Source organism: Helianthus annuus, chromosome 10 (assembly GCF_002127325.2).
Source record: "Helianthus annuus cultivar XRQ/B chromosome 10, HanXRQr2.0-SUNRISE, whole genome shotgun sequence".
NCBI lineage: Eukaryota > Viridiplantae > Streptophyta > Magnoliopsida > Asterales > Asteraceae > Helianthus > Helianthus annuus.
Window position 1 is genome coordinate 77,980,233 of NC_035442.2, and position 25,326 is coordinate 78,005,558.

At 37.2% G+C, this 25,326-nt stretch overlaps 2 protein-coding genes across 3 annotated transcripts; one reads left to right on the forward strand and one right to left on the reverse strand.

Moving 5' to 3' along the window:
• Nucleotides 1-448: 448 nt before the first annotated feature.
• Nucleotides 449-18,080, forward strand: LOC110885403 (serine carboxypeptidase-like 16). Its single transcript, XM_022133091.2, has 14 exons — nt 449-605; nt 804-952; nt 1,730-1,803; nt 14,815-14,937; nt 15,396-15,498; nt 15,577-15,614; nt 15,865-15,966; nt 16,490-16,576; nt 16,661-16,735; nt 16,958-17,029; nt 17,118-17,266; nt 17,354-17,473; nt 17,557-17,611; nt 17,869-18,080. Exons 1-14 carry the CDS (start codon nt 466-468, stop codon nt 18,001-18,003), a joined length of 1,422 nt encoding a protein of 473 aa, XP_021988783.1. The 5' UTR covers nt 449-465; the 3' UTR covers nt 18,004-18,080.
• A 1,409-nt stretch (nt 18,081-19,489) lies between these two features.
• LOC110885405 (protein PLANT CADMIUM RESISTANCE 10) lies at nt 19,490-22,089 on the reverse strand. 2 transcript variants are annotated; one of them, XM_022133092.2, is made up of 4 exons: nt 21,937-22,089; nt 21,257-21,455; nt 20,463-20,689; nt 19,490-19,796 (listed from the first exon to the last, which is right to left on the reverse strand). In XM_022133092.2, the coding sequence occupies exons 2-4, from the start codon at nt 21,447-21,449 to the stop codon at nt 19,629-19,631; spliced, it is 588 nt and encodes a 195-aa protein (XP_021988784.1). In that variant the 5' UTR covers nt 21,450-21,455; nt 21,937-22,089; the 3' UTR covers nt 19,490-19,628. The 2 variants fall into 2 exon arrangements, with proteins under 2 accessions (XP_021988784.1, XP_021988785.1); XM_022133093.2 differs by lacking the exon at nt 21,937-22,089 and adding an exon at nt 21,562-21,851.
• Nucleotides 22,090-25,326: the final 3,237 nt, after the last annotated feature.

Genomic DNA, 25,326 nt, shown 5'->3' on the forward strand with positions numbered 1-25,326 from the left:
TTAAATGTGATACATAAGATGGATACGTGTAGGGGCGAATTTTAATTGGGGTGTTTTTCGCTTAGAAGTGTAAATTTAACGAATAAATCTTGTATGTATTGAGTATGTACTTCCTGATTTTTTCTCAATAAAACTTTTAACCCCTTTATTTAAAAGTTTAAAATCTACCGTATCTAGTGACCACTACACTTTTGTACTTTGACTACTTGATTATCTTCTTAAATAACATATTGTTAATGTTAGGTCTGTAACCAAAAATGTGTGTAGATAACTAAACATTATAATTTCACTTATTATTATTTTATGAATATGAATTGAATCCTTTAGTTTCACAAAATGATGACTTTCGTCGACTAGTATCTGCCCTGAAAATTAAATTAAATAAACAAAAGAAAGAAAGAAAAGAAAAGAGACATTCCAAGCTCAATATTTGTATTTATACTTGTTCCCTTACACTAATATAGGATGGGCCAGAAAATGAAGTTGTTGGTTTCCCCTCTTCTTCTGATGATTTTAGTCTTAACAACCTCTTCTTCAAATTCACAATCAATCATCAAAACTCTTCCAGGATATCATGGAGACCTTCCTTTCAAACTTGAAACCGGGTGTGTATTATATTATATTATATATTCATCCATTCGTCGGTCTATTTCGTTTAAACTTCTAAGTTATGTAACCGGGTGTGTATTATATTATATATCTAGCACAACGTACGTATATGTATTCGATCTTGTAGCTACTAATTAATTAATTAATTAATTAATTAATGTAACGTTATGCATGTATGTATGGTATGAAATTAGTTATGTTGGAGTGGGAGAAAATGAAGAAGTAGAATTATTCTACTATTTTGCTGAGTCGCAAAGAAATCCAGAAGAAGACCCTATTATATTTAACATGCCCGGAGGACCAGGCTACTCTGGTTTATATTCCTTTGCATATGGGAGAGAAGGTATTATTTCTTAATTGGGATTTGACTCAAAACCCATACTTTTTTATATATTATATATTATGGGATGGGATTTATAAGATTTGTTAAATGTAAATTGATGAGCCACACTTTGAACAATGGTGTCGTCCGACACCATTGAATTTTGTGTAGCAAATACAACGTATAATAGGAAAAATTCAAGCGACACCATTGTTTTTTACGAGCGACACCATTGTCTTTTTACAAACGACACTATTGTTTTGTTTTCTTCTAAAAGAATTACATAATAAACAAATTTATATTTCAAAACTTAAGCCCAGTTACTTCAATTTAATTAGTATACTTTAAATCAATAAAAGTCCATGCTTAATTTTTATCTTTTCTAATCCAATAAGCATTATAGCCCCATGTCTAGTTGGTTTTGTTTCAATTGTTTAACCTAAGAGGATGTTTGATGATCATTTGAATGATATGTGCACTTGTTTGTTATAATGAAAAAGAGGTTTTTTTTGCAAGTTGCCATTGAAAACATAATGAATTTTTTTATCAAAAATGAAAACGCGTACAGAGCAGCTATTAAATGCATTTTTTACATATTTCAAATGTGTTTTTATTCAATGACATTGTAGTTTTACTATGATATTTTCTTTTATTATGTGATTTGACTCGACTAGATCCGAACCGATCCAAAAGTTTGATCCAGGTTACTATAAACCGAGGTATCCATAAAAAAAGACACCATAAGAAAAAATTTCTGACTCCGCCACTGATAAAGTTGGTTCATGATTTTTGTTGTAGGTCCACTTAGCTTCAACGATGAGCATGGTCTAGATAATATCACGTTTACATTGAATCCAAACTCATGGACAAAGGTTTGTTTTCTGTTATTTAAAGGTTGGATCTTTTACAATATAACAATTTCAAACAAAGTATACATGAGAAATGGTGATTCTATTTATACTCTACTTTTTATTATTTACATCAAGTGATATGAAATTAATAAATTTAAATTTATGTTTTTCTTTTATAACTTTTGATATATAATGTTTTGTTAAAAAACGAAAACGGTTTTGTGATGTGCTTATTTTTATCTCTGATATAAATTTTATAAAAAAACGGAATATAAATTCTATAACGACTTATAAAACATTATATTTGATATGGCTCCGTTTTTATAAAATTTATATCAAAACGTAGATAAAAATAAGCACATCATAAAACCATATTCGTTTTTTTTATAAAACATTATATATCGGAAGTGTAAGAATGACAAGCCTTGCATTTCCATTAACAACATGTCAATATATACAAGTATAGAGACCACTATTCTAGGAGAAATATTCTCTAAGTAAATAACAGTATCGACTCAATCATCTCTAATTAAATAATCAATATTGACTCAATCACAATTTACATAATTTGCTGTCATTTCCTTTTTTATCGGCTGTTACCCCCCATCAAGCGAATCGGTGGTGGTCCGACACGAAGTAAGTTGCGGAAGCGTTCAAACAGGGGTCTTGGAAGACTCTTGGTGAAAATGTCGGCCACTTGGAGCTTGGTTGGAATGAACTTTGTTTCTAGACGACCACTGGATATTAACTCTCGAATGAAGTGACAATCGATATCAATGTGCTTAGCTCGTTTGTGAGCCACTGGATTTTGACATAGGAAGATTGCACTTTTGTTATCACATAGCAATGTCGGCTTTGTAAAGGGTAAGGCATGAAGCTCCCGTAACAGATTGGATAACCAAACAATTTCTGCTGCCGTATTTGCCATGGCCCTGTATTCGGATTCACAACTTGAGCGAGACACGGTGGGTTGTTTCTTTGCACTCCATGAGACTAAATTTCCACCGAGATACACCGAGTAACCATAAGTCGAACGACGTGTTTCAATGAACCGAGCCCAATCAGCATCCGAGTAACCTACAAGATTAGTAGTAGTGGGACTAGAAAAAGAAAGACCATAAGATAGTGTACCCTTAACATAACGAAGAATGCGTTTTACGAGCTGAAAGTGGGAGGTGGTAGGATGTTGAAGGAATTGACTGGCTTGATTGACGGCATAAGATAGGTCAGGTCGAGTGATGGTGAGATATTGGAGAGCACCCACAAGAGATCGATACAGGGTAGGATCATGAAAAGGTGTACCTGGTGTAGTGAAGTAATCGGTGGAAGAGAGAGGGGTGGCAACGGGTTTGGAATCCAGAAGACCGGCACGAGCAAGAATGTCATAGGCCTATTTAGCTTGACTTAGAAAGAGGCCGGAAGGAGAGTGAAGAACTTCAATACCCAGAAAATAGCTTAATAAACCAAGATCTTTAAGCTTAAATTCGGTATTGAGACGAGATGTGAATGTGGTGATAAGAGATTCATTGTTACCGGTGACGATAACATCATCCACATAGACAAGGAGATAGATGAGATTGTTGTCTTTGTTGTAGACAAACAACGATGGATCGGATCTGCTGCAGGTGAAGCCGAGTGAGATGAGGAAGGCACTTAGGCGTTGAAACCAAGCACGGGGTGCTTGTTTCAAGCCATAGAGAGCACGGTTGAGACGGCAAACATGATGAGGGAATTTGGGATCGATAAAGCCCGGTGGTTGTTCCATGTACACAGTTTCAGTGAGGCTTCCGTTAAGGAATGCATTATTTACGTCAAGTTGACGTAGTTTCCATTTGAAAATGGTGGCTAGACTTAAAATGACACGAACCGTGGAAGATTTGACAACGGGGCTGAAGGTGTGAGAAAAGTCTAAGCCGGGAACTTGAGTGAAACCTTGGGCGACAAGACGGGCTTTGTAGCGATCAAGTGAACCATCGGCTTTGTATTTGATACGATAGATCCATTTTGACCCAACAATATTTGAATGTTGTGGTCGTGGTACAAGATCCCATGTATGATTTCGATGAAGGGCAAGAAGTTCATCATGCATAGCTTCGGTCCACTTGCTATTTTTGGATGCTGTTTTGTAGCTTTTGGGAATGGTGGTGGAAAGGAGCGCATGATGAAGAGTGTTGGGAGAAAAAGTAGCTAAGTTGACAAAGTGTTTAGGTTTGAAAATTCCCGATTTTGATCGTGTGGTCATTGGGTGAGAAGAGGTGATTGGTGGGAGATTTTCTGATGAGTGAGTGGCATCGGGTTGGAGTGGTGAGGGGTGTGGGGAGTCTACAGCCTGATCTAGAGGTGGGGATTGAGCCTGGTCATGAGAGTGGGCCGCAGAAGGAGAGGTATAAGTGGAGGTGTTTGTGTGGGCTGGGGAAGGCGAAGGACCGGGGTGGGCTGGGTTTGTTTGGGCCGTAGGGGTGAAATCAGAACAAGATGGACAGTGTGTGGATGTGGGTGTGCTTGGTTTATTTATAGTGGGTTTGGACGGAGGTGTTTGGGTGGGTAAAGGGAGAGTATCATCAAAGTTAGAGAGAATTAGGGTGGCATCAGTTATGGGAGAGGTATGACCCGAAAAGGAAAAGTGTCCTCGTCAAATTTTACATGACGAGTGGTGTAGATGCGAGAGGAAGTGGGGTCAAAACACCTATAACCTTTGTACCGGGGACTATAACCAAGAAAGATGCATTCGGTGCTTCGTGGTAATAGTTTATGCTTGGTATAGTCTCGAAGGTAAGGAAACACACGACAACCAAAAACACGAAAGTTGGCATATGATGGTGGGTGATTGAAGATTAGCTCATAAGGTGATTTGTTGTCGAGTAGAGGGGTGGGTAATCGGTTTATTATATAAGTGGCGGAGGTGAAAGCGTCGAGCCAATGATTAGCCGGAGCATGAGCATTGAACATCATGGCTAGTCCGGTTTCTGTTATGTGGCGATGCTTTCTTTCGGCTCTACCATTTTGTTGAGGGGTGTGAGGGCAAGATAGTCTATGAAGAATGCCCTGTTGTCGAAAAAGATTTTGCACTTGATTATTTGTAAACTCCGTGCCCCCGTTACTTTGAAACACTTTAACTGTTGTGGAAAATTGATTTTGCACAAAATTTAAGAATGCCACAAGAGTTTTGAAAAAATCCGATTTAACTTGTAATGGATAAAACCAAGTAAAACAGGAAAAATCGTCTATGAAGACAACGTAATATCGATAGCCATCAGTGGACATGATTGGTGCCGGACCCCAAAGGTCACAATGAATAAGATCAAGGACATGAGATGCACGTTTCGGGTTTTCATCAAATGGTAAACGATGCGATTTAGATAATTGACAAGATGAACATAAACCCGGTTTGGGTAAAATAGATGTAAGTAAAACATGTCCAAGTTTATTCAATAAAGAGATAACATTAAAAGAGGCATGCCCTAGACGACTATGCCATTTATCAACCGAAGCACGTAAATGAGAAGCAGACAAGGCAGCAACAAGAGACTTGTGACCATGCGAGAGGACATAGAAGCCGTTTTCGCAGGTTCCTTTAGCGATGATCTTTGCTGTTTTGCGATCCTGAATATGAAAGGAATTATTAGAGAAAAGAACATCAGCTGGAGAGTCATTTGTGAGTTTGCTAATTGACAACAAATTTCGCGTAAGGTTGGGAACAACCAAAACATTTTGTAAAGGAAGAGATTTAAAAAGAGTGGTGTTGCCAATTTGTGTCACAGGAAGGGACTGACCATTACCAAAGGTCACAAAATTATTACCAGAATCTGCATGAAGGTTGTGAAGACCGTGTTCGGAAGATTTCATATGAGTAGTAGCACCTGTATCAGCGGTCCAGTCCGGTAGATCCGAGTTTATGGTGCATTGGGCTTGAAAAGCTTGTGCAAGATGTGCATCAAGAGGAGTAGATGAAACCCGTTGTGCATAGCCGGCGAGATCGGGGCAAGCAGAGGCATAATGGCCTTCTTTTTGGCAGAGTTGGCAATGAGGAAAACGCCGAGTGTATGTGGGACGACCTCGATTTGAGGGAGCACCTCTGGATCTGCCACGATAGGACCGGGAATTTGCTGATGTGCGGGACGATTGTGCCGAGAACGCAACCTGAGGAGTTTGGTCGCCGTGTAAATTTTGCAAGAAGATTTCGTGATTTTCTGCATGGGCTAATAAATCACGAAAGGCAGGAGCCAGTTGGACGGTACGTTGGGCAGTAGAAAAGTTTTCAAACTTGGTGCCAAGACCACGAAGAAGCCAATGGCGTTTATCTTCTTTTGTAACCGGATGACCAATGGCAGCCAACTGATCACACATGGATTTGAACTTACGACCAAACTCGGATACGATAGACGTATTTTTCTTCATTTGGCTGAGAGTGTCTCTGAGAGTATGCACACGTTCAAGAGACTGATGACTGTATGCATTTTCGAGGGCTTTCCACACTTGGTGAACCGTAGAGTGGCCAATAGTTTCAGCCATGGCCTCTTCTGTTAGAGACGAGTGAATAAGTAGGATGGCTCGTTGATCAGCTTGCTTCCATTCGAGATATTTAGGTTGGGTGAGGTTTTGTCATTGGTAGTAATGGTTTCGGATGGAGGCACAGAAGAGCCATCAATGTGTTTAACAAGGTTTAGATAAGAGAAAACAAGGTATGCTTGATTTCTCCATGAAAGATAGTTGGTGGAGCTGAGTTTTAGGTTGATAAGTTGACAGAAGGAATGAAGGGGAAGGGTATTTGGATCGGCAGCCATGAGAAGGGAAAAGGAGATTTGCGAAGAGGAAGGAGAGATAAGGATCGGTATTTTAGGCTGATACCATGTAAGAATGACAAGCCTTGCATTTCCATTAACAACATGTCAATATATACAAGTATAGAAACCACTATTCTAGGAGAAATATTCTCTAAGTAAATAACAGTATCGACTCAATCATCTCTAATTAAATAATCAATATTGACTCAATCACAATTTACATAATTTGCTGTCATTTCCTTTTTTATCTACTGTTAGGAAGTAATAAAAGAAAAACACAATTTTGAATTTATTAATGTTAGATCACTTTGTGCAAATAGCAAAAGCTTTGGTGTAAATAGTATGACCCCATGAGAAGAAGAACATATGTTCTTGGCTTGAATGGTAATTTAGTTATTTCTCACTTAAATAACTTCCCCTTGATTTTCAAACGTTTATAACTTTTTCGTACGTTAATATTTTGTTTAAAAAAATACACCGTATAACGAGCGCTTCATTATCTTTAATTCGAGAAGCCTATTGCTATAGTCTTTTAAAAAAATTACATGATTTTGAATACTCATTAGTTCATTACGTGATTTTGAATACTCAGCACATGACTACATAATTTTGAATACTCATTACGTGATTACACATTCAACATAACCCATTACGTGATTACACATTCAATATAAATCAATTACGTGATTGCGCATTCAATATGATTTGTTATTACAATTATGCTTATAATGTATTCATTTAGTGTAGTTTCACATAAAAAATACTTTAATAAAATCACGTAATCATGAATGAGTATTCAAAATTACGTAGTCACGTAATAAATACATAGTCAACTATTGTTACGTAATTGTGTAATCACTTACTGCGGTTTTACATACTATAATGAAATCACGTAATCACGTAATGGGTATTCGAAATCACGTAGTCATGTGATGGGTATTCAAAATTACGTAATCACGTAATGGGTATTCAAAATCATGTAATTTTTTTTAAGAAAACTATAGTAATAGACTGCTCGAATTAAAAAGAATTAAATGGTTGTCAATATGATGTAACTTTTTTTTGTAAATACTAATGTATGAAAAGATTATAGTCGTTTGAAAACTAAGGGGAAAGGGTTCAAGTGAGACGGGATCAGAATATTCTTTCTCTATTTGTTTCTTTAATTGTTTGAACTGAGATTTACAAAAATGCCCCTCCTAGTTTTGAGCCATTGATTTATATGTTTTAAACTCTAATAGGTAATGATTTTTCTTTACTCTTAATATAATCAGTCAAATGAAACCACGAATTATATTACTGATCTGTCAAGTTATTGCAAATTTAACTCTGGTTTAATATGTTAAAAGAGTAGTTTTCTTTTTAATTTGTAACTTCACTTTTTTTTTCTAAAATGCATATATTGTGTCCCATTTGAGTCTTGATGATGTTTTACTTGCATGTTAGCATGGCAGTTTTTTTAGCAACTCAGATGGAAAATATGCCTACCATAATGACTAAAAGAGAAGAGTCTTGGTATTTATTACCATAGCATTTTTTGTAAATTTCTACATTAATCTTTTTTGTATTTTAAAAACCACCGATGAAGTTAAAGGAAGAATTATCGCTGGAATGCATCACTGATGCAAGTATATGGTCGTACCACTGGAATGCATCGCTGATGCACGTATATGGCCGTGGTAAGTTCACTGGCGATGGAAGACTCACCGACTGATCAACGAATAATTAACCAGTAGATCAGCGAAGCATATTTCTCCAGCAGATTAGTGTGTCACTAAGTTTTGGTGATATCTGTTTTTATATAAAACAAAATATATTATCAAGTTCCAATAAATACTAATTACACATGTACACAATGGGTATTGTCATGTGTCAATTATTTTTTAGGTACATGGAGTCACATTACGCCATAACAAGTCACTTAGGTGTCAATGAAACGTGTTTGGTGCTAAGTCCTCTAATTGACTATGTGTTGGTTGTAGGACAACCGTTCACGAAATAAATAAAATAACAATTTTATTTATCAATATTTTGATTACAATACATAAAGAAGAACTTAACCAAACTGAAAGGAAATACAGTACAAGAAATTGAAGTTAAACTAAGAATATATTACAAAAGAAAAATTAAGAAACATAAAAACAATGGTGACTGAGGCACGTGAAGATCACGCTTCCCTTAAAACAGATTTTGGGTCACCCAGATGAACCCGTCTGTTTCCTAGGGTACAACAGTCTGAGCAGATTGTACTGCCGGGGATAGCCAAGCACCTGAAATAAGAGTTCTTAATGATGCAAGGTTAGGAAATTCTATGTGTGCTATGAACCATACGAATTTCTGTGTATTCTAAACAAAGCACACAGCTTTGTATATAATGTTGTTTAGAATTCCAAATGAAAGGTCATAATTGAATACAGAATTCAATAAAAATTAAGTCTCAAATTGAATGAGAACTTAATTCAACTTGACCAGTAGGAATCTAAACAGTCACCAAGACGCATCTAAAAAATAGTAAAGGCGGCTCCAAGCGGCTCGCGACGATGCGAGCGTACAAAGCGCACCACATTGCGCCCATCGCCCTCGTCCCGGGCCCGAGCGCGTGCGCGTGTCGGGTGCTTAGCACCCTCCTGGCAACCATTGGGTGTGAGTTGTCACACAAGAATACATTCGTGTAGAGAATTCTAATTATAAATTATAAATCCACAAAAGATTTATCTCTCCACCTATATGGGACAAACTCAATTTCCCACATGCTTATGGTTCCAACACACAAACTTAATGCACAAGATCTCTCATTCATCTTGGCTTAATTATAAATAATCATTATATTAACTCATAATATAATATTATTTATAAAATTTTCAACAATCCCCCACATGAATGGAGATCGTCTCATACACTCAAGTGTCATGATAAGATTTCTGCAGTTAAGTAATGCAGGATAGGTAGGTTTCCCTTTGAACCCTCCTTTGTGACATATACTTAGTCTCCTATCGGTAAGTAGACATAATGTCCTTGAACCAACCCCTTTTTACGTAGACGTTATTACACATTACACATTACTCTTCCTGTTCTGGCTAACCCCTCATAGTTGTGTCCGTTATGGTCATGGAACACCATCCTGGTTCTGCGAGAGCTCCAGGAATTGTGCCCCCAATTCCATTCGAAGTGACCTCACTTCTCTCTAACATAGGTGATTTACAAATCATTAAAATCCATATGCTTAACCTCTCTTGATATCACTGATTTTAAGTAGGAATGGACTAGGAAGTTTGTAACTCCCTTTGTATGTTGAGGTACTCCCCCACAGTGACCTGAGTTCGTACAGTTAGGTGATCCTATTGAACCTAGATCATGGGATATCCAATCTTCTAGGATATGTTTTCCGTTGTACAAACTTACTCCAAGTGCTTTAGTCCCATTCCCAACGAAGACTTATGTACTACCTCTCTGCTTAAGCCTTTTGTAAGCGGATCAGCAATGTTATCCTTTGACCTCACATAGTCAATCGTGATAACTCCAGTTAAGAGTAGTTGTCGTATCGTGTTATGCCGACGTCGTATGTGCCTTGATCTGCCATTATACATTGCATTTTGAGCTCTACCAATAGCTGATTGGCAATCACAATGTATGCAAATAGCAGTCACAAGCTTAGGCCATCTTGGAACATATTCCAAGAATTGATGCAACCATTTTGCCTCTTCTCCAGCTTTATCTAGCGCGATAAACTCAAATTCCATCCTGGATCTAGCTATAAGAGTTTGTTTGGACGACTTCCAAGATATAGCTGCTCCTCCAAGGGTAAACACATAACCACTTGTAGATCTAGAATCTTTCATATCGGATATCCACTTCCAATATCTAGAATTTTTAACTTTTTTTCCTTTTTTAAAACCATATATTTCCTATACCGTTTTTTAAATAATTCTCTTTTCTTTTTTTAGAACATATATTATCAGTTAATTTGATACTTCTTTAATATTTTACGTTTGTAACTTTTTCTAAAAACTTAAGTACGTAGTTATGATCGATTTTTCCCAGACATTCCGTTATAAGTTTTGTTAAAAACGAATTGTACTTATAATAAAGTATTTATTTGGTATAATTAAACAGTATGATGATAAACTAAATCGTTCCAATGGTTTGGCTTTCTTAACTATGTTTTACTCTAAGGAAACGGCTTAATCTCATTAACTCCATCAAACCCTATTTAGTGGTTTTTGGTTAAAAAAGAAAAGAAAAATTAATTTAATTTCTTAACATCCAGTTAACATGTTAACATAAAACCTCTTTAATACCCCTTAACACAAGGAGGGAGTGGGGTGCAATGCCGGTTAACATGTCATGTCATCGTTAACGCTCCATGTGTTAGGGTACACCCGAAGGCCTTAGAGACAGATAATTGTTTGTATATGTTATATTACGGATAAACATAAATAACAACCTTCTTATACAATTAGATTTATATATATCTTATAATCATCATTCAAAGCTAGCTAGTCAAAGTAGTTATAGATTTCCTTGTTGTACTCCTCGAATTCCTCATGTACAGTATATTTATATCTTTGTAAATTGTGAATGGAAATGTAATCTTTTCACCAAACATTCTCTGTTGCCACATGGTATCAGAGCCTCCTACACTCCACTGAGTCCCTCTCGATCCTACTACCAAAAATCCCAATTTCACTTCTCATGGCATCTTCCAATCCCATCATCTAACTCACTGCAACCCAACACTTCCCTATCAAATTAACACCATCAAACTTCACCACATGGAGAAAACAAGTCCTCTCCACTCTCATAGGACTTGATCTGGATCGCCATATCACAGGCCATTCAAACCAACCCATAAAACTGCTTGTCGGCGATGTTCGAAAAACGAATCCGAAGTACACACTCTGGTTCCGACAAGATCAAATCATCATTAGCGCTCTGCTTGGAAGTCTCTCCGACACCATTCAACCTATCGTTGCCTCCGCAAAGACCGCCCGTCAAGCATGGGATAAACTAAACACCAGCTACGCTAGCACTTCCCGGTTTCGGATTATCTTCCTGAAGTCTAAACTAGCCAAAAATCCAAAAGGCACTCGGTCCATCACTGAGTTTCTACATGACATGAAATCCGTAGCCGATGCACTCGCCCTTGCTCAGGAGCCGGTTCAAGAAGAAGATCTAGTTGTCCACATCCTAAATCAACTAGGAGATGAATACAGCCAGTTCGTTGCAGTAGTTAAAACCCGCGACACCACTATCTCCTACCCCGATCTATTCGAAAAACTTGTTGATTTTGAATCCTCTTTAAAGGAAATCTATAACTACTTTGACTAGCTAGCTTTGAATGAGGACCATAATACATCGAACACCCCTGCTAACTCCACTACTCAATCCATTAATTTTTCACCCGAAAACTCCAACAACGTCACACCGTCATCACCAACCTCCCAACCTTCTGATTCCATACCACCATCACCCACCTCAATCTCTGCTACAAACCCACCTCCTGCTCCTACAACTCGAACCAAAAAACCCAACCCAAGATATTTCAACTCCAACTTTGTTAACTCCACCACCCTTCATCCCATTCCCTGTACCATCGAACCCACCACCCACACCCAAGCTCTCAAAGATGACAATTGGCGACGCGCCATGGATTCCGAGTTCAACGCTCTCATTCAAAATAACACTTGGGAGCTTGTTCCTCGCACCTCCCAAACGCCCATCGGTTGCAAATGGGTCTTCCGTATTAAGCGTAATCCGGATGGGTCCATTGCAAAATACAAGGCACGCCTTGTTGCGAAGGGATTTCACCAACAGTATGGGAAGGATTACTTTGACACTTTCAGCCCCGTCACCAAGCCGGTCACGATTCGTCTAATCCTATCCATTGCCCTATCTAAACATTGGCCATTGCGACAACTAGACGTCAACAACGCCTTCCTTCATGGAACTCTCCAAGAAGAAGTGTTCATGGTACAACCTCCAGGTTTCTCCCATCCACAGTTTCCAAATCACATTTGTCGCCTTCAGAAATCCCTATACGGGTTAAAACAAGCTCCTCGAGCTTGGTACAGGGAATTAACCGGTTTTCTCTTAAATGCCGGTTTCCGAAAATCTCAAGTTGACGCGTCTCTTTTCATTTACCAACACAACGCCATCATCGCCTACTTCATGGTTTATGTTGACGACATTGTCCTTACCAGTTATACACCCTCCTTTTTGGATCAGTTTGTCCAGTCTCTTAGTCATCGATTCTCAATCAAGGACCTGGGTCCCCTTCATCATTTTCTTGGGATAGAAGTCATTCCCACTTCAAATGGCATACTACTATCCCAGCATCGTCACATCCATGACCTTCTTACCCATTTTAAAATGGATGGCGCAAAGGAGGTCCTCACTCCTCTCGGTTCATCCGACCCGCTCAACCCACATGACTCGTCGTCGCCTTCCGTCGACCCAACCCCGTACTGTCAATTAGTCGGGTCGCTCCAATATCTTGTTTTCACAAGACCCGACATCTCGTTCGCCGTCAATAAACTCTCTCAGTTTATGCACTCTCCCAAACAATCTCATTGGCAATCCCTCAAACGTGTTCTTCGGTATCTAAAAGGAACCATTCACTTTGGTTTATTTCTTCACCGTGGCTAACCTCTCAATCTCACCGCGTTCTCTAACTCCGATTGGGGAGGAGTTCATGATGGCGGTCGCTCCACCACTGCCTACATTCTTTAGGCTCTAATATAATATCATGGCGGTCCGCACGACAAAAATCAGTGTCACATTCATCTACTGAGGTCGAATATAAAGCTCTTGCAAATGCCGCTGCCGAGATATCGTGGGTACAAAACTTGCTATTGGAACTCAATATCCCGCTCAACAAACCACCTACACTATTTTGTGACAACACGGGTGCCACCTATCTATGTGCTAATCCTGTTTATCACTCTCGTATGAAACATGTGGCCTTAGACTACCACTTTGTTCGTGAGAAGGTTTCCAACGGCTCCTTACAAGTGCTTCATATTAATTCCAAGGATCAACTGGCAGATGCTCTAACGAAACCTCTCGGCCGAGTTCCAGTTCTTCATATTCGGTCCAAGATTGGCGTCTCCAATGGAGCCTCCATCTTGCGGGGGCGTATTATGGATAAACATAAATAACAACCTTCTAATACAATTAGATTTATATATATCTTATAATCCTCATTCAAAGCTAGCTAGTCAAAGTAGTTATAGATTTCCTTGTTGTACTCCTCGAATTCCTCATGTACAGTATATTTATATCTTTGTAAATTGTGAATGGAAATGTAATCTTTTCACCAAACATTCTCTGTTGCCACATGTTACATGTCTAGATCTTACAAATAAATACAAAAAATATCCTCATGTTGTGAGTACATGTACACTATTAATTGATCCCCACATCCACAACATTGTAACACAAGCGTGACATAAGATATAAAATAGAAGTTTGTTCTACTCAAGAAAATTTTCATCAAAGGATCATTTCCAAAGATAAAAAGAAACATAGGACAATGATGTACACCACAAGTTTCTTAGCTAGCTAGCACATTTTAAACACACAAGTAGAAACCATTATGTGGCGCACAAAGACCTAAAACTTTGGAGACAACCAATTCTAGTATTAATCTACACTGGTTCCAAACAATGTCGAAACCAACATGTAGTCTGTCTTGTACACCATATGTTTCCAAATGCGCACACATGCATACCCATTTTCCAGTGATTTCATTGTCCACTCTAGAAAATGTGCAAACTAGTTACCATTACCATTGCAATATATAGCTCATTCAACCTCACACTTGCCAGGTTTAACTTCTGAAACTATAACAGGAGGGTTTCGGAAGTCTATCTGAAACTAGAAAGGTTTGGGGAGACGGACAATTAATGCACTTGAAAACCAGGGAGGTTTGGAGAGCATTTGTAATAAGTAGTATTTTCAACAGATCACTAAAGGATAATAGTACCTGCGGATATCTTTTCCAAAATGTTATCTTCATAATTATTGACAGGTTACCGACAAATGTTATGTATGTTGTAATAATTGATCGCACCAACAAAGTCCCCTCAGTAACCATCACTGAATACCGACGGGTATTATAAAATATATTGTGTATTTATTTTTTGGTGTTTCGATCGGTTGATCTATTACGGAAAAATATTTATAGATTTTTATTTGAATTTTTTCAGTTGGTGTTCTGTGAGTAATGGCTTGTTTTGTGTTTTTGTAGGTGGCGAATATGATATTCTTGGATATTCCTGCTGGTGTTGGGTTTTCCTATGCCAAAACAACACAAGGATGGCTTAGCAGTGATAGCGTTATGGCTTCACACGCTAGTGCTTTTATAAGAAAGGTTATAGTCCATAATCTTTTACTTAAATTATAATAGTTTAGTGAATTCCTGTAAAAATTATCTGCATGCTTAGCAACATATTATTTAAGATAACTATATAACTAAAGGACTCTTTTAAGTCGGAGGGTTATGTAATTTCTCTCTTTTGTCAAGTTGTACAAATGAATTTTATAAATTAACTAAAAAACTATTTTTCATTAACATGTTGGTTTCTAAAAATGTAATTTGGAGCCCTAGTTTAGGAATTTGCAAGAAATCCAGCATGTTTTGTGTGCTCTAGCCTTTGCATGAAATAAATAGAAGATATGAAATATTAATTAATAGTCACTATATATACATACAACATTTGGTAAACAACCCTCAAGTTGGTTCTAAGATATGTGATCACCCACTTTTTCTACACTTTAAGGCGTTTGATTGTATACATCCTCTGAGTTTCTACATGTTTTGATGAACAGTTTCTCATTAACCATCCTATGTTTCTAAATAATCCACTCTACATAGCGGGGATATCTTACATGGGTCTCATCAATCCTTTAGTTACTCTACAATTATATGAAGGTATTTCTCGTAGTTAATTTCTTATATGCTAGCTCACTCTTGCATGAGTGACTTATGGTTGTTTTAACATTGTGTTAGGTAATGAACGCGGGGATCAACCATGGCTAAATATTCAAGTAAGTGATCAAACCCAATAAGCTTTAATTTAAAACACCAAGTTCATTTTCCATATACATAATCGGCCGCAGATATAAATTTACTTTAGCAATCATATCAACCATCATAGTGTAACTAGTGTTCAAATATGGGATGATTTAATAAACAAAACATTCCTATTCCTATTCCTATTCCTAATTGGTTTATTCAAGAAAGAGTCTTGAACAGTAAAACTGAAACTAGTTATTTTGTTCTTAAATTGGATATTAGGGGTACATTCTTTGTGGTCCTCTTACCGATAAGTTCAGGGACTTCAATTCAAGATTTGAATTTGCTCACCGTATGGCACTAATATCAGATGATATCTATAAGGTAAGTGTAGACATAACATGTTTGGTAAGACTTATTCCTAACCACTTGATTCACATTCAAAGTAGAATGTGAATTATAATTGAATACAATATACGTGACATATGCTTTTAAAGTACACAAGCGTATTTGAAATGAGGTCGAAATTTGGTATTATTAAATATTTAGTTCTTATATACATACATAAACACAAACAGACATATTGTGTGTGTTTTAAATAAGCTAAGGGTTAACTTATTTACACAGCTTAATTACTGTTTGTTATTTTACCTAAATGTGATAATCACCTTTTGGGTCGAGTTATCTTATGCCTAAATTAATAGTTTGTTTGCGCGTTCTAAACAAGTTGTTTTCGTAGAAGTTCATGACTTACTTGTTTTTTCTTCAAACATAAGATAATAAGTTCACTTGTTTTAAATAAGCTAACACGAAAGATTATAAATACACTTGTTTTAAATAAGCCAACACGTACAAACACTCCCTGAAGTTATATACGAGTTTGAAGCATAATACTTTTCTTTTGCAGTTAGGTACAGAAAATTGTAATGGTAATTATATCAACACTCATACATCCAACTCATTATGTGCACATAGTCTTCAACGGTATGAAGAGGTGAGCATTTCGAATTGTTTTATATATGAAATCATATGAATTAAGTGAACACAATATGATACAAGCTAATGTTTTGAATTGTAGTGCACAAGTCAAATTAACCTTGATAACATATTGTTACCACCTTGTAATGAATCAAATCCAATGCCGTATTGTACGGTAATCTCTCTCTCTTTCTCTCTCTCTATATATATATATATATATAGATTCTTTCGATTAAGACAATATAGGTATTTAAAACTTTCGGACGAAAAATCGGAAATTTTACACTTCTAACCAAAACATTGGGGGGGGGGGGGGGCACCCTCCGGTTCCCATTAAGTTGCGCCACTGTTCGAATGACCAACAAATTATTGTATTCTTTAATCATGTTATATGTAGGAATACTCCGATCGTGCATTGCATAGTTGGGGGAACAATGAAGTTGTGCAACGTGCTTTAAACATTCATATGGTATGTGATCATCTTTGATTTCTTCAAATTATTATTAAACCAAGGGTTATCATTAAACATAATTCCCTATTGTTATATATATATTTAGGGAACAATCGGAACATGGTATTTGCACAACTCAACCATGCATTACGCTGAAGGGAAAAACGACACGTTTTGCTATTCTTATGATATCTTTAGTAGCTTTTCCCATCATAAGAAACTTGTGGCCAAAGGTTGTCAAGCTTTGGTATTTAGGTAGCGTAACTAACTATATGCTTCGTCGCTTATCTTTATTCAACTGATCACTACTCGAAACGACATAATGCACTTCATTGTCTGTAGCGGGGATCATGATATGGCATTCCCTTATGTCGGTGTTGAGCAATGGATAGCTTTACTTAATATCAGTGTTGAAACCCCATGGGCACCCTTTTTTATTAAAGGCTATGGCTATGTTGGAGGGTAGGTTAATTTTCCACTAGTGAATTCTTTTTATTTAAGTTGTGTTTTTTATTCTAATTATATCACAATTATTTGTCTTGCAGATATGAAACTAAATATGCGCAAAAGGATTTCTCATTGACATTTGCCACTGTTAGGGTAAGAAACTTGCACTGCTAGAAAGTAAACTTCTACTAACGAAAATTCACTGTCAGTGAAACCACTTTCGGTGATCCATCGCAAAGCCAGCGTCGGCAATCTATTTCACTGGCGCTTGGGATACATTGGTAAATCCAGTGGTGATCCACAAAGGCCTGGTTTCCCATGGACTTTCAACGGATATATTGTCAATGGAAGTCTTTGATTGGTAGTTTCTTATGATTTCAGGACTAGTGAATCATTATTTTGATTTGTAGGGTGCTGGACACTCGGTGCCAGTGTACAAACCTGAAGAATCGTTTGATGTGGTAAGCAGGTGGCTTACTTCACAAAATTATTCAAGGAGTTCTCGTATGCAAGAAGGTCGTGCAATCTACGCTGCATCAACGTAAATGCAATAAAAATGTAACTAATAAAATCATTGACGTGTGTAGTTTGTGAAGTTTATTAATTAAATCATTTAGAAAGATTATGTGGATAATGCAACATGTTCGTTTTATGCCGTTTTCTTGATTGTAACAAAAAAATTGTCATTAGAACTGATTTCAGGTGGTTTGTTGTATGAGTATACTAACTACATCAGTGTGATTATGTCATGGTTTATTCCACTAGACACAAAGTTAACCGTGATTGAAAATAAAAATGTCCAAACCACTAGACTAATCAAAGCAACATGCAATAACAAGACACAAGGTACAAGAAATGCTGCTATATTTTTTTTCCCACACAATGTATGTAACAAAAATGAGATTTCATTGTATTGGATTTTCGGCTTTTGCATAAATGGAATAAAAGGATTAAATGGCAGCCATAGTGCTGGCAATTTTAGACACGGACACGAAAACGTGATACGAAACGACATGACCTTAACATGTCCATGTTTGACCCATAACAGGTTTTGTGTCTTAAACAGATCGACACGATAAGACCCGTTAGTTTTCGTGTCGTGTTTACCTGTTTCGTTTTCGTGTCTTATCGTGTTCGTGTCTTAACAGGTCATGTTCTTGTCGCAACAGGTTATGTTCGTGCCTTAACAAGTCGTGTTTGGCACAATATGCCAGCCCTAGACTCCACACACCACCCCTCCAGGGCGAGTTCATGTCTTAACATGTCGTGTTCGAGTCTTAACAGGTAATACTCGTGTCATTAACAAATCGTGTGATACGCTTGTAAATTTTTTTGTATCTTAACAAGTTGTGTTCGTATAACCTGTTTATTATCAGTTTCATGTTTGTGTTTGAAAAAAATTGACACGATAAGATTTCGTGTCGTGTTCATATCATGTTTCGTGTTCGTGTCTTAACAGGTAGTGTCTGACACGATATGCCTAGGCAGCCATCAAACTAATTATTTAAATTTGGGCCAGGCATATAAGCCGCTGGTGAATAAAGAGAAAAAGAGCACTAATTATTTAAATTTGGGCCAGGCATATAAGCCGCTGGTGAATAAAGAGAAAAAGAGCAGATGAGTTGCGCAATCGGTCAAACTGGATCGGTTCTGAAACCGGATTGGATTTGGTCAACGACGGTCAAAACCGGATCGGATTAGGTTGAATCTGGTTTTTGAGAGTAATAAATTGAACCGGTAGGATCGGGTTCGGAATGGAGGGGGGCTGGATCGGACTGAAAAAAAAAATGTTTTTTTTTTTAATAATAATAGTAGTAAGCGTTAAAAGGTACTTAAATCAGTTGCTAAATCAAATATTTTTTTACAAGTGTGACCATGTTTGGGTACCCAATGAGTGTCCAACTCGAATTACTGGTTTCTGGAGGTCGGGTCAATACCAAAAGTTAGAATGTTTGATGATATTTACAAACCGGTAAACCCATAGGAACAAAACACCTAGAAATAGAATCTTTGTCAGGAGAAAACTAGAAAAATAACCAAAGGAAAAACTGAGTCTCCATAAACTTCTGTATAAAAAAAGTGCTCCTACAACATAGGAATGATTTGCATTCTATTCTACCTACTAAGTATCAGATTTTACTTCATTCTTGTCAAATCAAAACCAAAACAATTATTTGTGCACAGCCAAATCCATTGACTGCACCTCAGGAGCTGTCGTTTCTACCATGCTTGCGTTCGGGTTTATGTTCACAGACCTTTCACGAATTTCCCTGTATTCTTGACATACAGCACACATATGACAACAAAGGTGTGTTATAAAGTCCCCACATGGAGCTTCCTGCAATGCATCAAACAATATATTCTTTATTTTATTCTTCCTAAATTCTTCACAAAAATTTTAACCATGCACATGCAAACTGTTTCCGTAAAAACCCACATGTAGATTACGCATATTTCTCTATTAAACGGTGAAATTTAGAGATGGTGCAATGGGCTGGTTGGTAACGTGTCAAAACAAATAATTTTCTTTTGGTCACAACCAGTGTCGTAAGAATCGGTAGGCGCTAGTCGGCCGGCGGGGAACTGACTAGCGATTAATCGGATTGAGATTCTATATGTAATTTCCAGTTTTATATGTATATACACACATTTTTATATGTATTTTTTTAAGTAGACATGTTTTAACACCTTCTTCGACCCATATTTTCAATAATCTGGCCGGATCGCTAGACTGCCACCGATATTTGGCCAATTAGGATTGGATTTGACCACGGTTGACCGCCTACTGATTAATTAGCCGATTAGATAAAAATTACTCGGTGAACCTCCGACTAGCGATTAATGAGAGGCTAGTTGGATTTTTTACAACCATGGGATGGGTCAAGATGTGACAACCCAGGAACTCTACCTATCTAACTTTTCTTTTTAAAGCGTTAACGTGGTAACTATGATTATAAAAAACTAAATTATTAAGAAAAATGGAGAAGAGGAAAAGAAAAAATACCTGCAGATTATACTTTGTCCTCAGTGCTTTGCGGTAACCACAGGCATAACATGCAGCAAAGCATCCCGGAAAGCCAAGAAGCAGACCGCCCGTTAGCAAACAGCAGCAGGAGTTGATGAGACCACATATGATAAAATGTGTTGTGCATGATCCCATGAAAGTGTTGGATCCTAAATACTCGGCATTCTTTCCAAAAAGATAGCAAGGGCATATCGTCCCAATGCAGCCTAATTAAGCAGAAATTAAAGTATTAATTAATTTTCGTGTTAGCAGTCAGAAGCAACATTTCATAAAAGTTAATAAATACATGCTGAAAAAGATTAAGAGTCTATCTGAAAATGATGTTGAACAAAAAATTTCCAGTTGGATTGTGTGTATGACATAAAATTATAGTTTACTGGTTGAAAAATTCAACATCATCAAAATGGGTCAAAGAAAAGTGCACCAATTTTTTTTTTTTTTTTTTTTTTTGGCAGTTTCAACCCAAAATATGTATTTTTCAACAGACAAGCTTGTATGAAGAAAATTGCGATTTAACATCTGTATGCATTTTTTTCATTATGTATTTTCTGATAACCAAACAAAAGCTGCACACTTTGATCATCAGACATCTTTTTACATCAACATATTATTCGCCTATACAAGAAATGAATCGAAAGCAATTTTCACTTTTATACAAATGTTAATTATGTTAGGGACGAATACAGTAGCTGAGAACTGATATAATGATTACTCTATTCAGATGCACATTCAAACAAGTCGTAATGGCAAAAGGTAGAGGTTAGTCAACATACAGCTCTCTAAGTCGTCAAAACAAGCACATATTCCAGAGGACCACAGAAGTGGGGCCTCAGCAGCATCGTTAACAGGTTCACTCTTTGTGGGAGATACATCTGAAAGTATTCTTTTCTCAAGATCTGACTCTTCTCGATCGGACTGTCCAAGGGGAATGTAAGGAGGTGGTATGTAACCACGATGCTCCTTCATTGTTGTCTGGTAAATAAATAAGCAATGCATTTAAATTAAGGTTAGATAAACAATGGTGTTCAAGTAATAATCTTGAAAGATATATAACTTTTGACCCCTTAGACATACATACATCCAAATACAGGATCTGTCTTTTTAGGGTTTGACTCTTCCTCTCCAATTACAACTCTTAACATGGAATTGTGTAGCTTTCAGAAATCGTAAATAAAGATGTTGGGATTTAGAATGTGTCATCACTGGTTATCCAAAGGCAACAGGACAAGATAAATTCAGTTTTTGTTTCTACATACACAGAGACAGAGAATGCCTTGAAGCAACCAACCGTATTTTCAAACCCTAGAATCAAAATTCAAGTTCACTCATCATTCAAATTCAACATCACTGTAATTCAAAACTGTTCAAGGGTTCTCGAATCAATGGTTTATGGTTACCTAGGGCTTGATTACAAAATGAATGTTATTCACAGTTGAGTATCATAGAAACTTGCCTGAATGTGTTTTCTTGATTTCGATTGTTGTTAAGTCATGCAGTGGCAGACAGAGGCTTGACGGAAGAATAATAATAATTATTAGGGAATGGATTTAATCGCAGGAACGTCTACTTGCAAGATCTTGGGGTACGATGGGACTGCGGTTTAGGGCATGGGTTGACACGTGAACTTCGAGGGGCACCGTTAGTCAATTGTATGTTGGGTCGGTATGGCGGGGCGTGGCTAGTCCGCGTGGGTTGGTCACGTGTTATAATTTTTTTTTGAGAAAAATGCTCGGATAGTCCCTGTGGTTTCGCCTTTTTTCACCTATAGTCCCCAACTTTCTAAAACTACCTGAATAGTCCCCAAGTTTTCATTTTTTGTTCCCGGATAGTCCCTAGGTCTAACTTCAGTTTGTTTTCTCTGTTAAAAGGGTGTGAAATTACTAAAATGCCCTTTCCTTAAAAAGGCTAAAGCACAAGGACTATCCGGGCACTGCCACCACCTAAATCACCACCCACCTCTTCTTTATCCAACACCACCTCCAACCACCCACCCCCACAGTCATCTTCAACCTCATCCGCCACTGCCACCATCATTCCTTGTATTGGAGTATTCCCTTCAAAACCATATTTGGTTGATCATGGAACAGAGCATCATTCCACTCACCTAAGGGTCAAGTTTTCATTACAAGAAAAAGTATATCGAGTGCGGTAAGTGTGACAACTCGAGTTTCCGAAATTCCACTTTCGCATTTATTGCACGTTCACTGTTTGGTTAGTTATTTACTTGCACAATTGGTTTGCTTTGTAACTGTATACGTTTTGGATTTGATAAAATTTATGAATGATTTGGCAAATACTTGAATGTGGTAATGAAACTGTAAATTGTATATCTTGTGCATGTAACATGTAATAGATAATACTTAAGGGTGTTTAGTGCTAATAGTGAAACTTTAACAACTCATAACCCTAATCCCCTTCACTAATCATTCACACAATCATCATACGTACCTAAGATTTCCTCTCCAATTCTCTCTACAACCATCCTCTTCATCATTGGCACAAGTCTTCTGCATCAACCTTGATCTTTTAATCCATTTAGAATCAATCCAAGGTAATTGTTTAATGATTATTTGTGTTAATCATTGATAGTTGATAGTCGATGTTTCCAGACAATGGTATTGTGGTATTTTCTAAACTTATTTAATAGATGAACATCTTATGTTTTATCATATAGCGTTGTTATGATTGAATGCTGGCTGTTCACGAGCCGAACCGAACCGATCAGACCTTTGCTCGTGCTTGGTTCGTTTACAAAACGATCCGAACCGAACCGAGCGTTTTTTCAACCGAGCCAAAGTTGAGCGAGCGTCTTTCGAGCCGAGCATTTTTCGAACGAACGTCGAGCGAGTATCGAGCGTCGCAGAATAAACAATGAAAGTGACGATGGGAGTGCTAATTATTAGAATAAAGTGCAGTTTTCGTCCATGATGTTTCGTCCAATAGAACACAAGTAAAAATTTAACAAATAACAAGGAATACAAAAACACTCAACTAGGTTCTACCGAGATTAACTAAGCGGGAAGATAAATCGTCGACCATTGAAACATACCCTTGTTCTATCGGAAGTTTGAAATTGAATGAATCGATTGAAGCAAAACCCTGATGAGTTGGCGTCTTGGCGAGTGGCGATGGAGAAATCGAATAACGATGGCCAATGGGGAATTTTGATTAGGGTCTTGCACTTCTGAATCAGATGGCGGGTTGAGACTTGAGTATTGATCGATACTTCACATTTTAGTATTTGAAATTTTGATTCAATTACTCAAATGGACATTTAAGTATTGGATAATGGACTATTGGTATTGGATTTCAATTCTAATTACTTAAATGAACTCAATTTGGATCTTGGACCAAACATTGTTAATGTTGGTCTCTAGTCATTTCATTAAAAATGATACACACACAAACACAAATATATATATATATATATATATATATATATATATATATATATATATATATATATATAGGGGGCTGCTAGAATGAGAACCACCCCGAGTTGTAAGAACCGCGAGAACTACACCCCACGGAGCGCCGTTCGCCATGATTTTTTTTACAAGTAGATGTGTGTATTATAAACACAGCCATAAAAAATCATGGCGAACGGCGCTCCGTGGGGTGTAGTTTTTTACACCACAAGTTTGGTGTTTTTTAATTTTTTTTCTTTTTTCTTTTTTTTCACCAAACTTTTGGTGTAAAAAACTACACCCCACAGAGCGCCGTTCGCCATGATTTTTTACGGCTGTGTTTATACTATACACATCTACTTGTAAAAAAAAAACCATGGCGAACGGCGCTCCGTGAGGTGTAGTTCTCGCGGTTCTTACAACTCGAGGTGGTTCTCATTCTAGCGGCTCCCTATATATATATATATATATATTTATATGTATATGTATATATTAAAACATAAACCGAGCCAACCGATCCGAACCGAACTGAGCGGACCTTTGCTCGTGCTCGGTTCGTTTACAAACCGAACCGATCTGAACCGAGCATTTTTTTAATCGAGCCGAATCGAACGAGCAAATTCTGAGCATTTTCCGAGCGAGCATCGAACGAGCGGCGAGCGCCGAGCAATTTGAACAGCCCTATATGGTATTAAGAAGTCACACCAAATAACCACGCTTCCGCAAAAGTCAGGGTGTGACACCAACTGAGCTAGAGTAGTTTACAATAAGAAATATTTATAATATTTATAATATATAAAACTTTTTATAAGCTTTTTGGGCCTTTTAACCGTTTGGGCATCGAGCCGTCGCCCGGTTTAGCCGGCCCTGAAAAATTGATATGGACCTCCACCTCGTTTGTAACGTTTGACAAAAACAAGTGATTTGTCTCCTACCTAATAAAAAAAGTTCATATAAATTGATTTATGTATCCGAACTAGAGTTATGGCCGCCCGCGTTGCGGGGCGCTAAACCGAGTATTTCTTAGTTTAATAACAAGTACGTCTTTATGTCGGTTAGTTATACATGGTACTTATTACACGATATAAAAAAAGATACATCAAGTTAATCAATTAAAGAAAAACAATACCATAGTTATGATAAAAAAAATAACTAAAATGATTGCAAGTGTGTAATTTAGAGTTTGGGGCAAAATAATAATTTGTCAGGATCAATTAGCGAGTGCTAGGCAGCTGTTTGACATAAATAAAAACAAAATTGAGTCAACCAAGTAAAATAAAACACTACCATGGTTTTATCAAAAAAAAAAAAAACGATGGCAAGATTGCAATTTTTAGCTAAGGTAAAATCGCAATTATAAAAAGGAGGTAAAATATTATTTTGAAATAAGGGCAAAACCATTTTTATATTTTCAATTGGGGGCAAAATTGTAATAT

Coding starts and splice junctions, on each gene's coding strand:
- LOC110885403 (XM_022133091.2), top strand. CDS start 466: ATGGGCCAGAAAATGAAGTTGTTGGTTTCCCCTCTTCTTCTGATGATT. Junction 606..803: donor CCTTTCAAACTTGAAACCGG/GTGTGTATTATA, acceptor GTATGAAATTAG/TTATGTTGGAGTGGGAGAAA. Junction 16,577..16,660: donor GTCTTCAACGGTATGAAGAG/GTGAGCATTTCG, acceptor TTTGAATTGTAG/TGCACAAGTCAAATTAACCT.
- LOC110885405 (XM_022133092.2), bottom strand. CDS start 21,449: ATGAAGGAGCATCGTGGTTACATACCACCTCCTTACATTCCCCTTGGA. Junction 20,690..21,256: donor TTTTGACGACTTAGAGAGCT/GTATGTTGACTA, acceptor CTGCTTAATTAG/GCTGCATTGGGACGATATGC. Junction 19,797..20,462: donor GGACAAAGTATAATCTGCAG/GTATTTTTTCTT, acceptor GATGCATTGCAG/GAAGCTCCATGTGGGGACTT.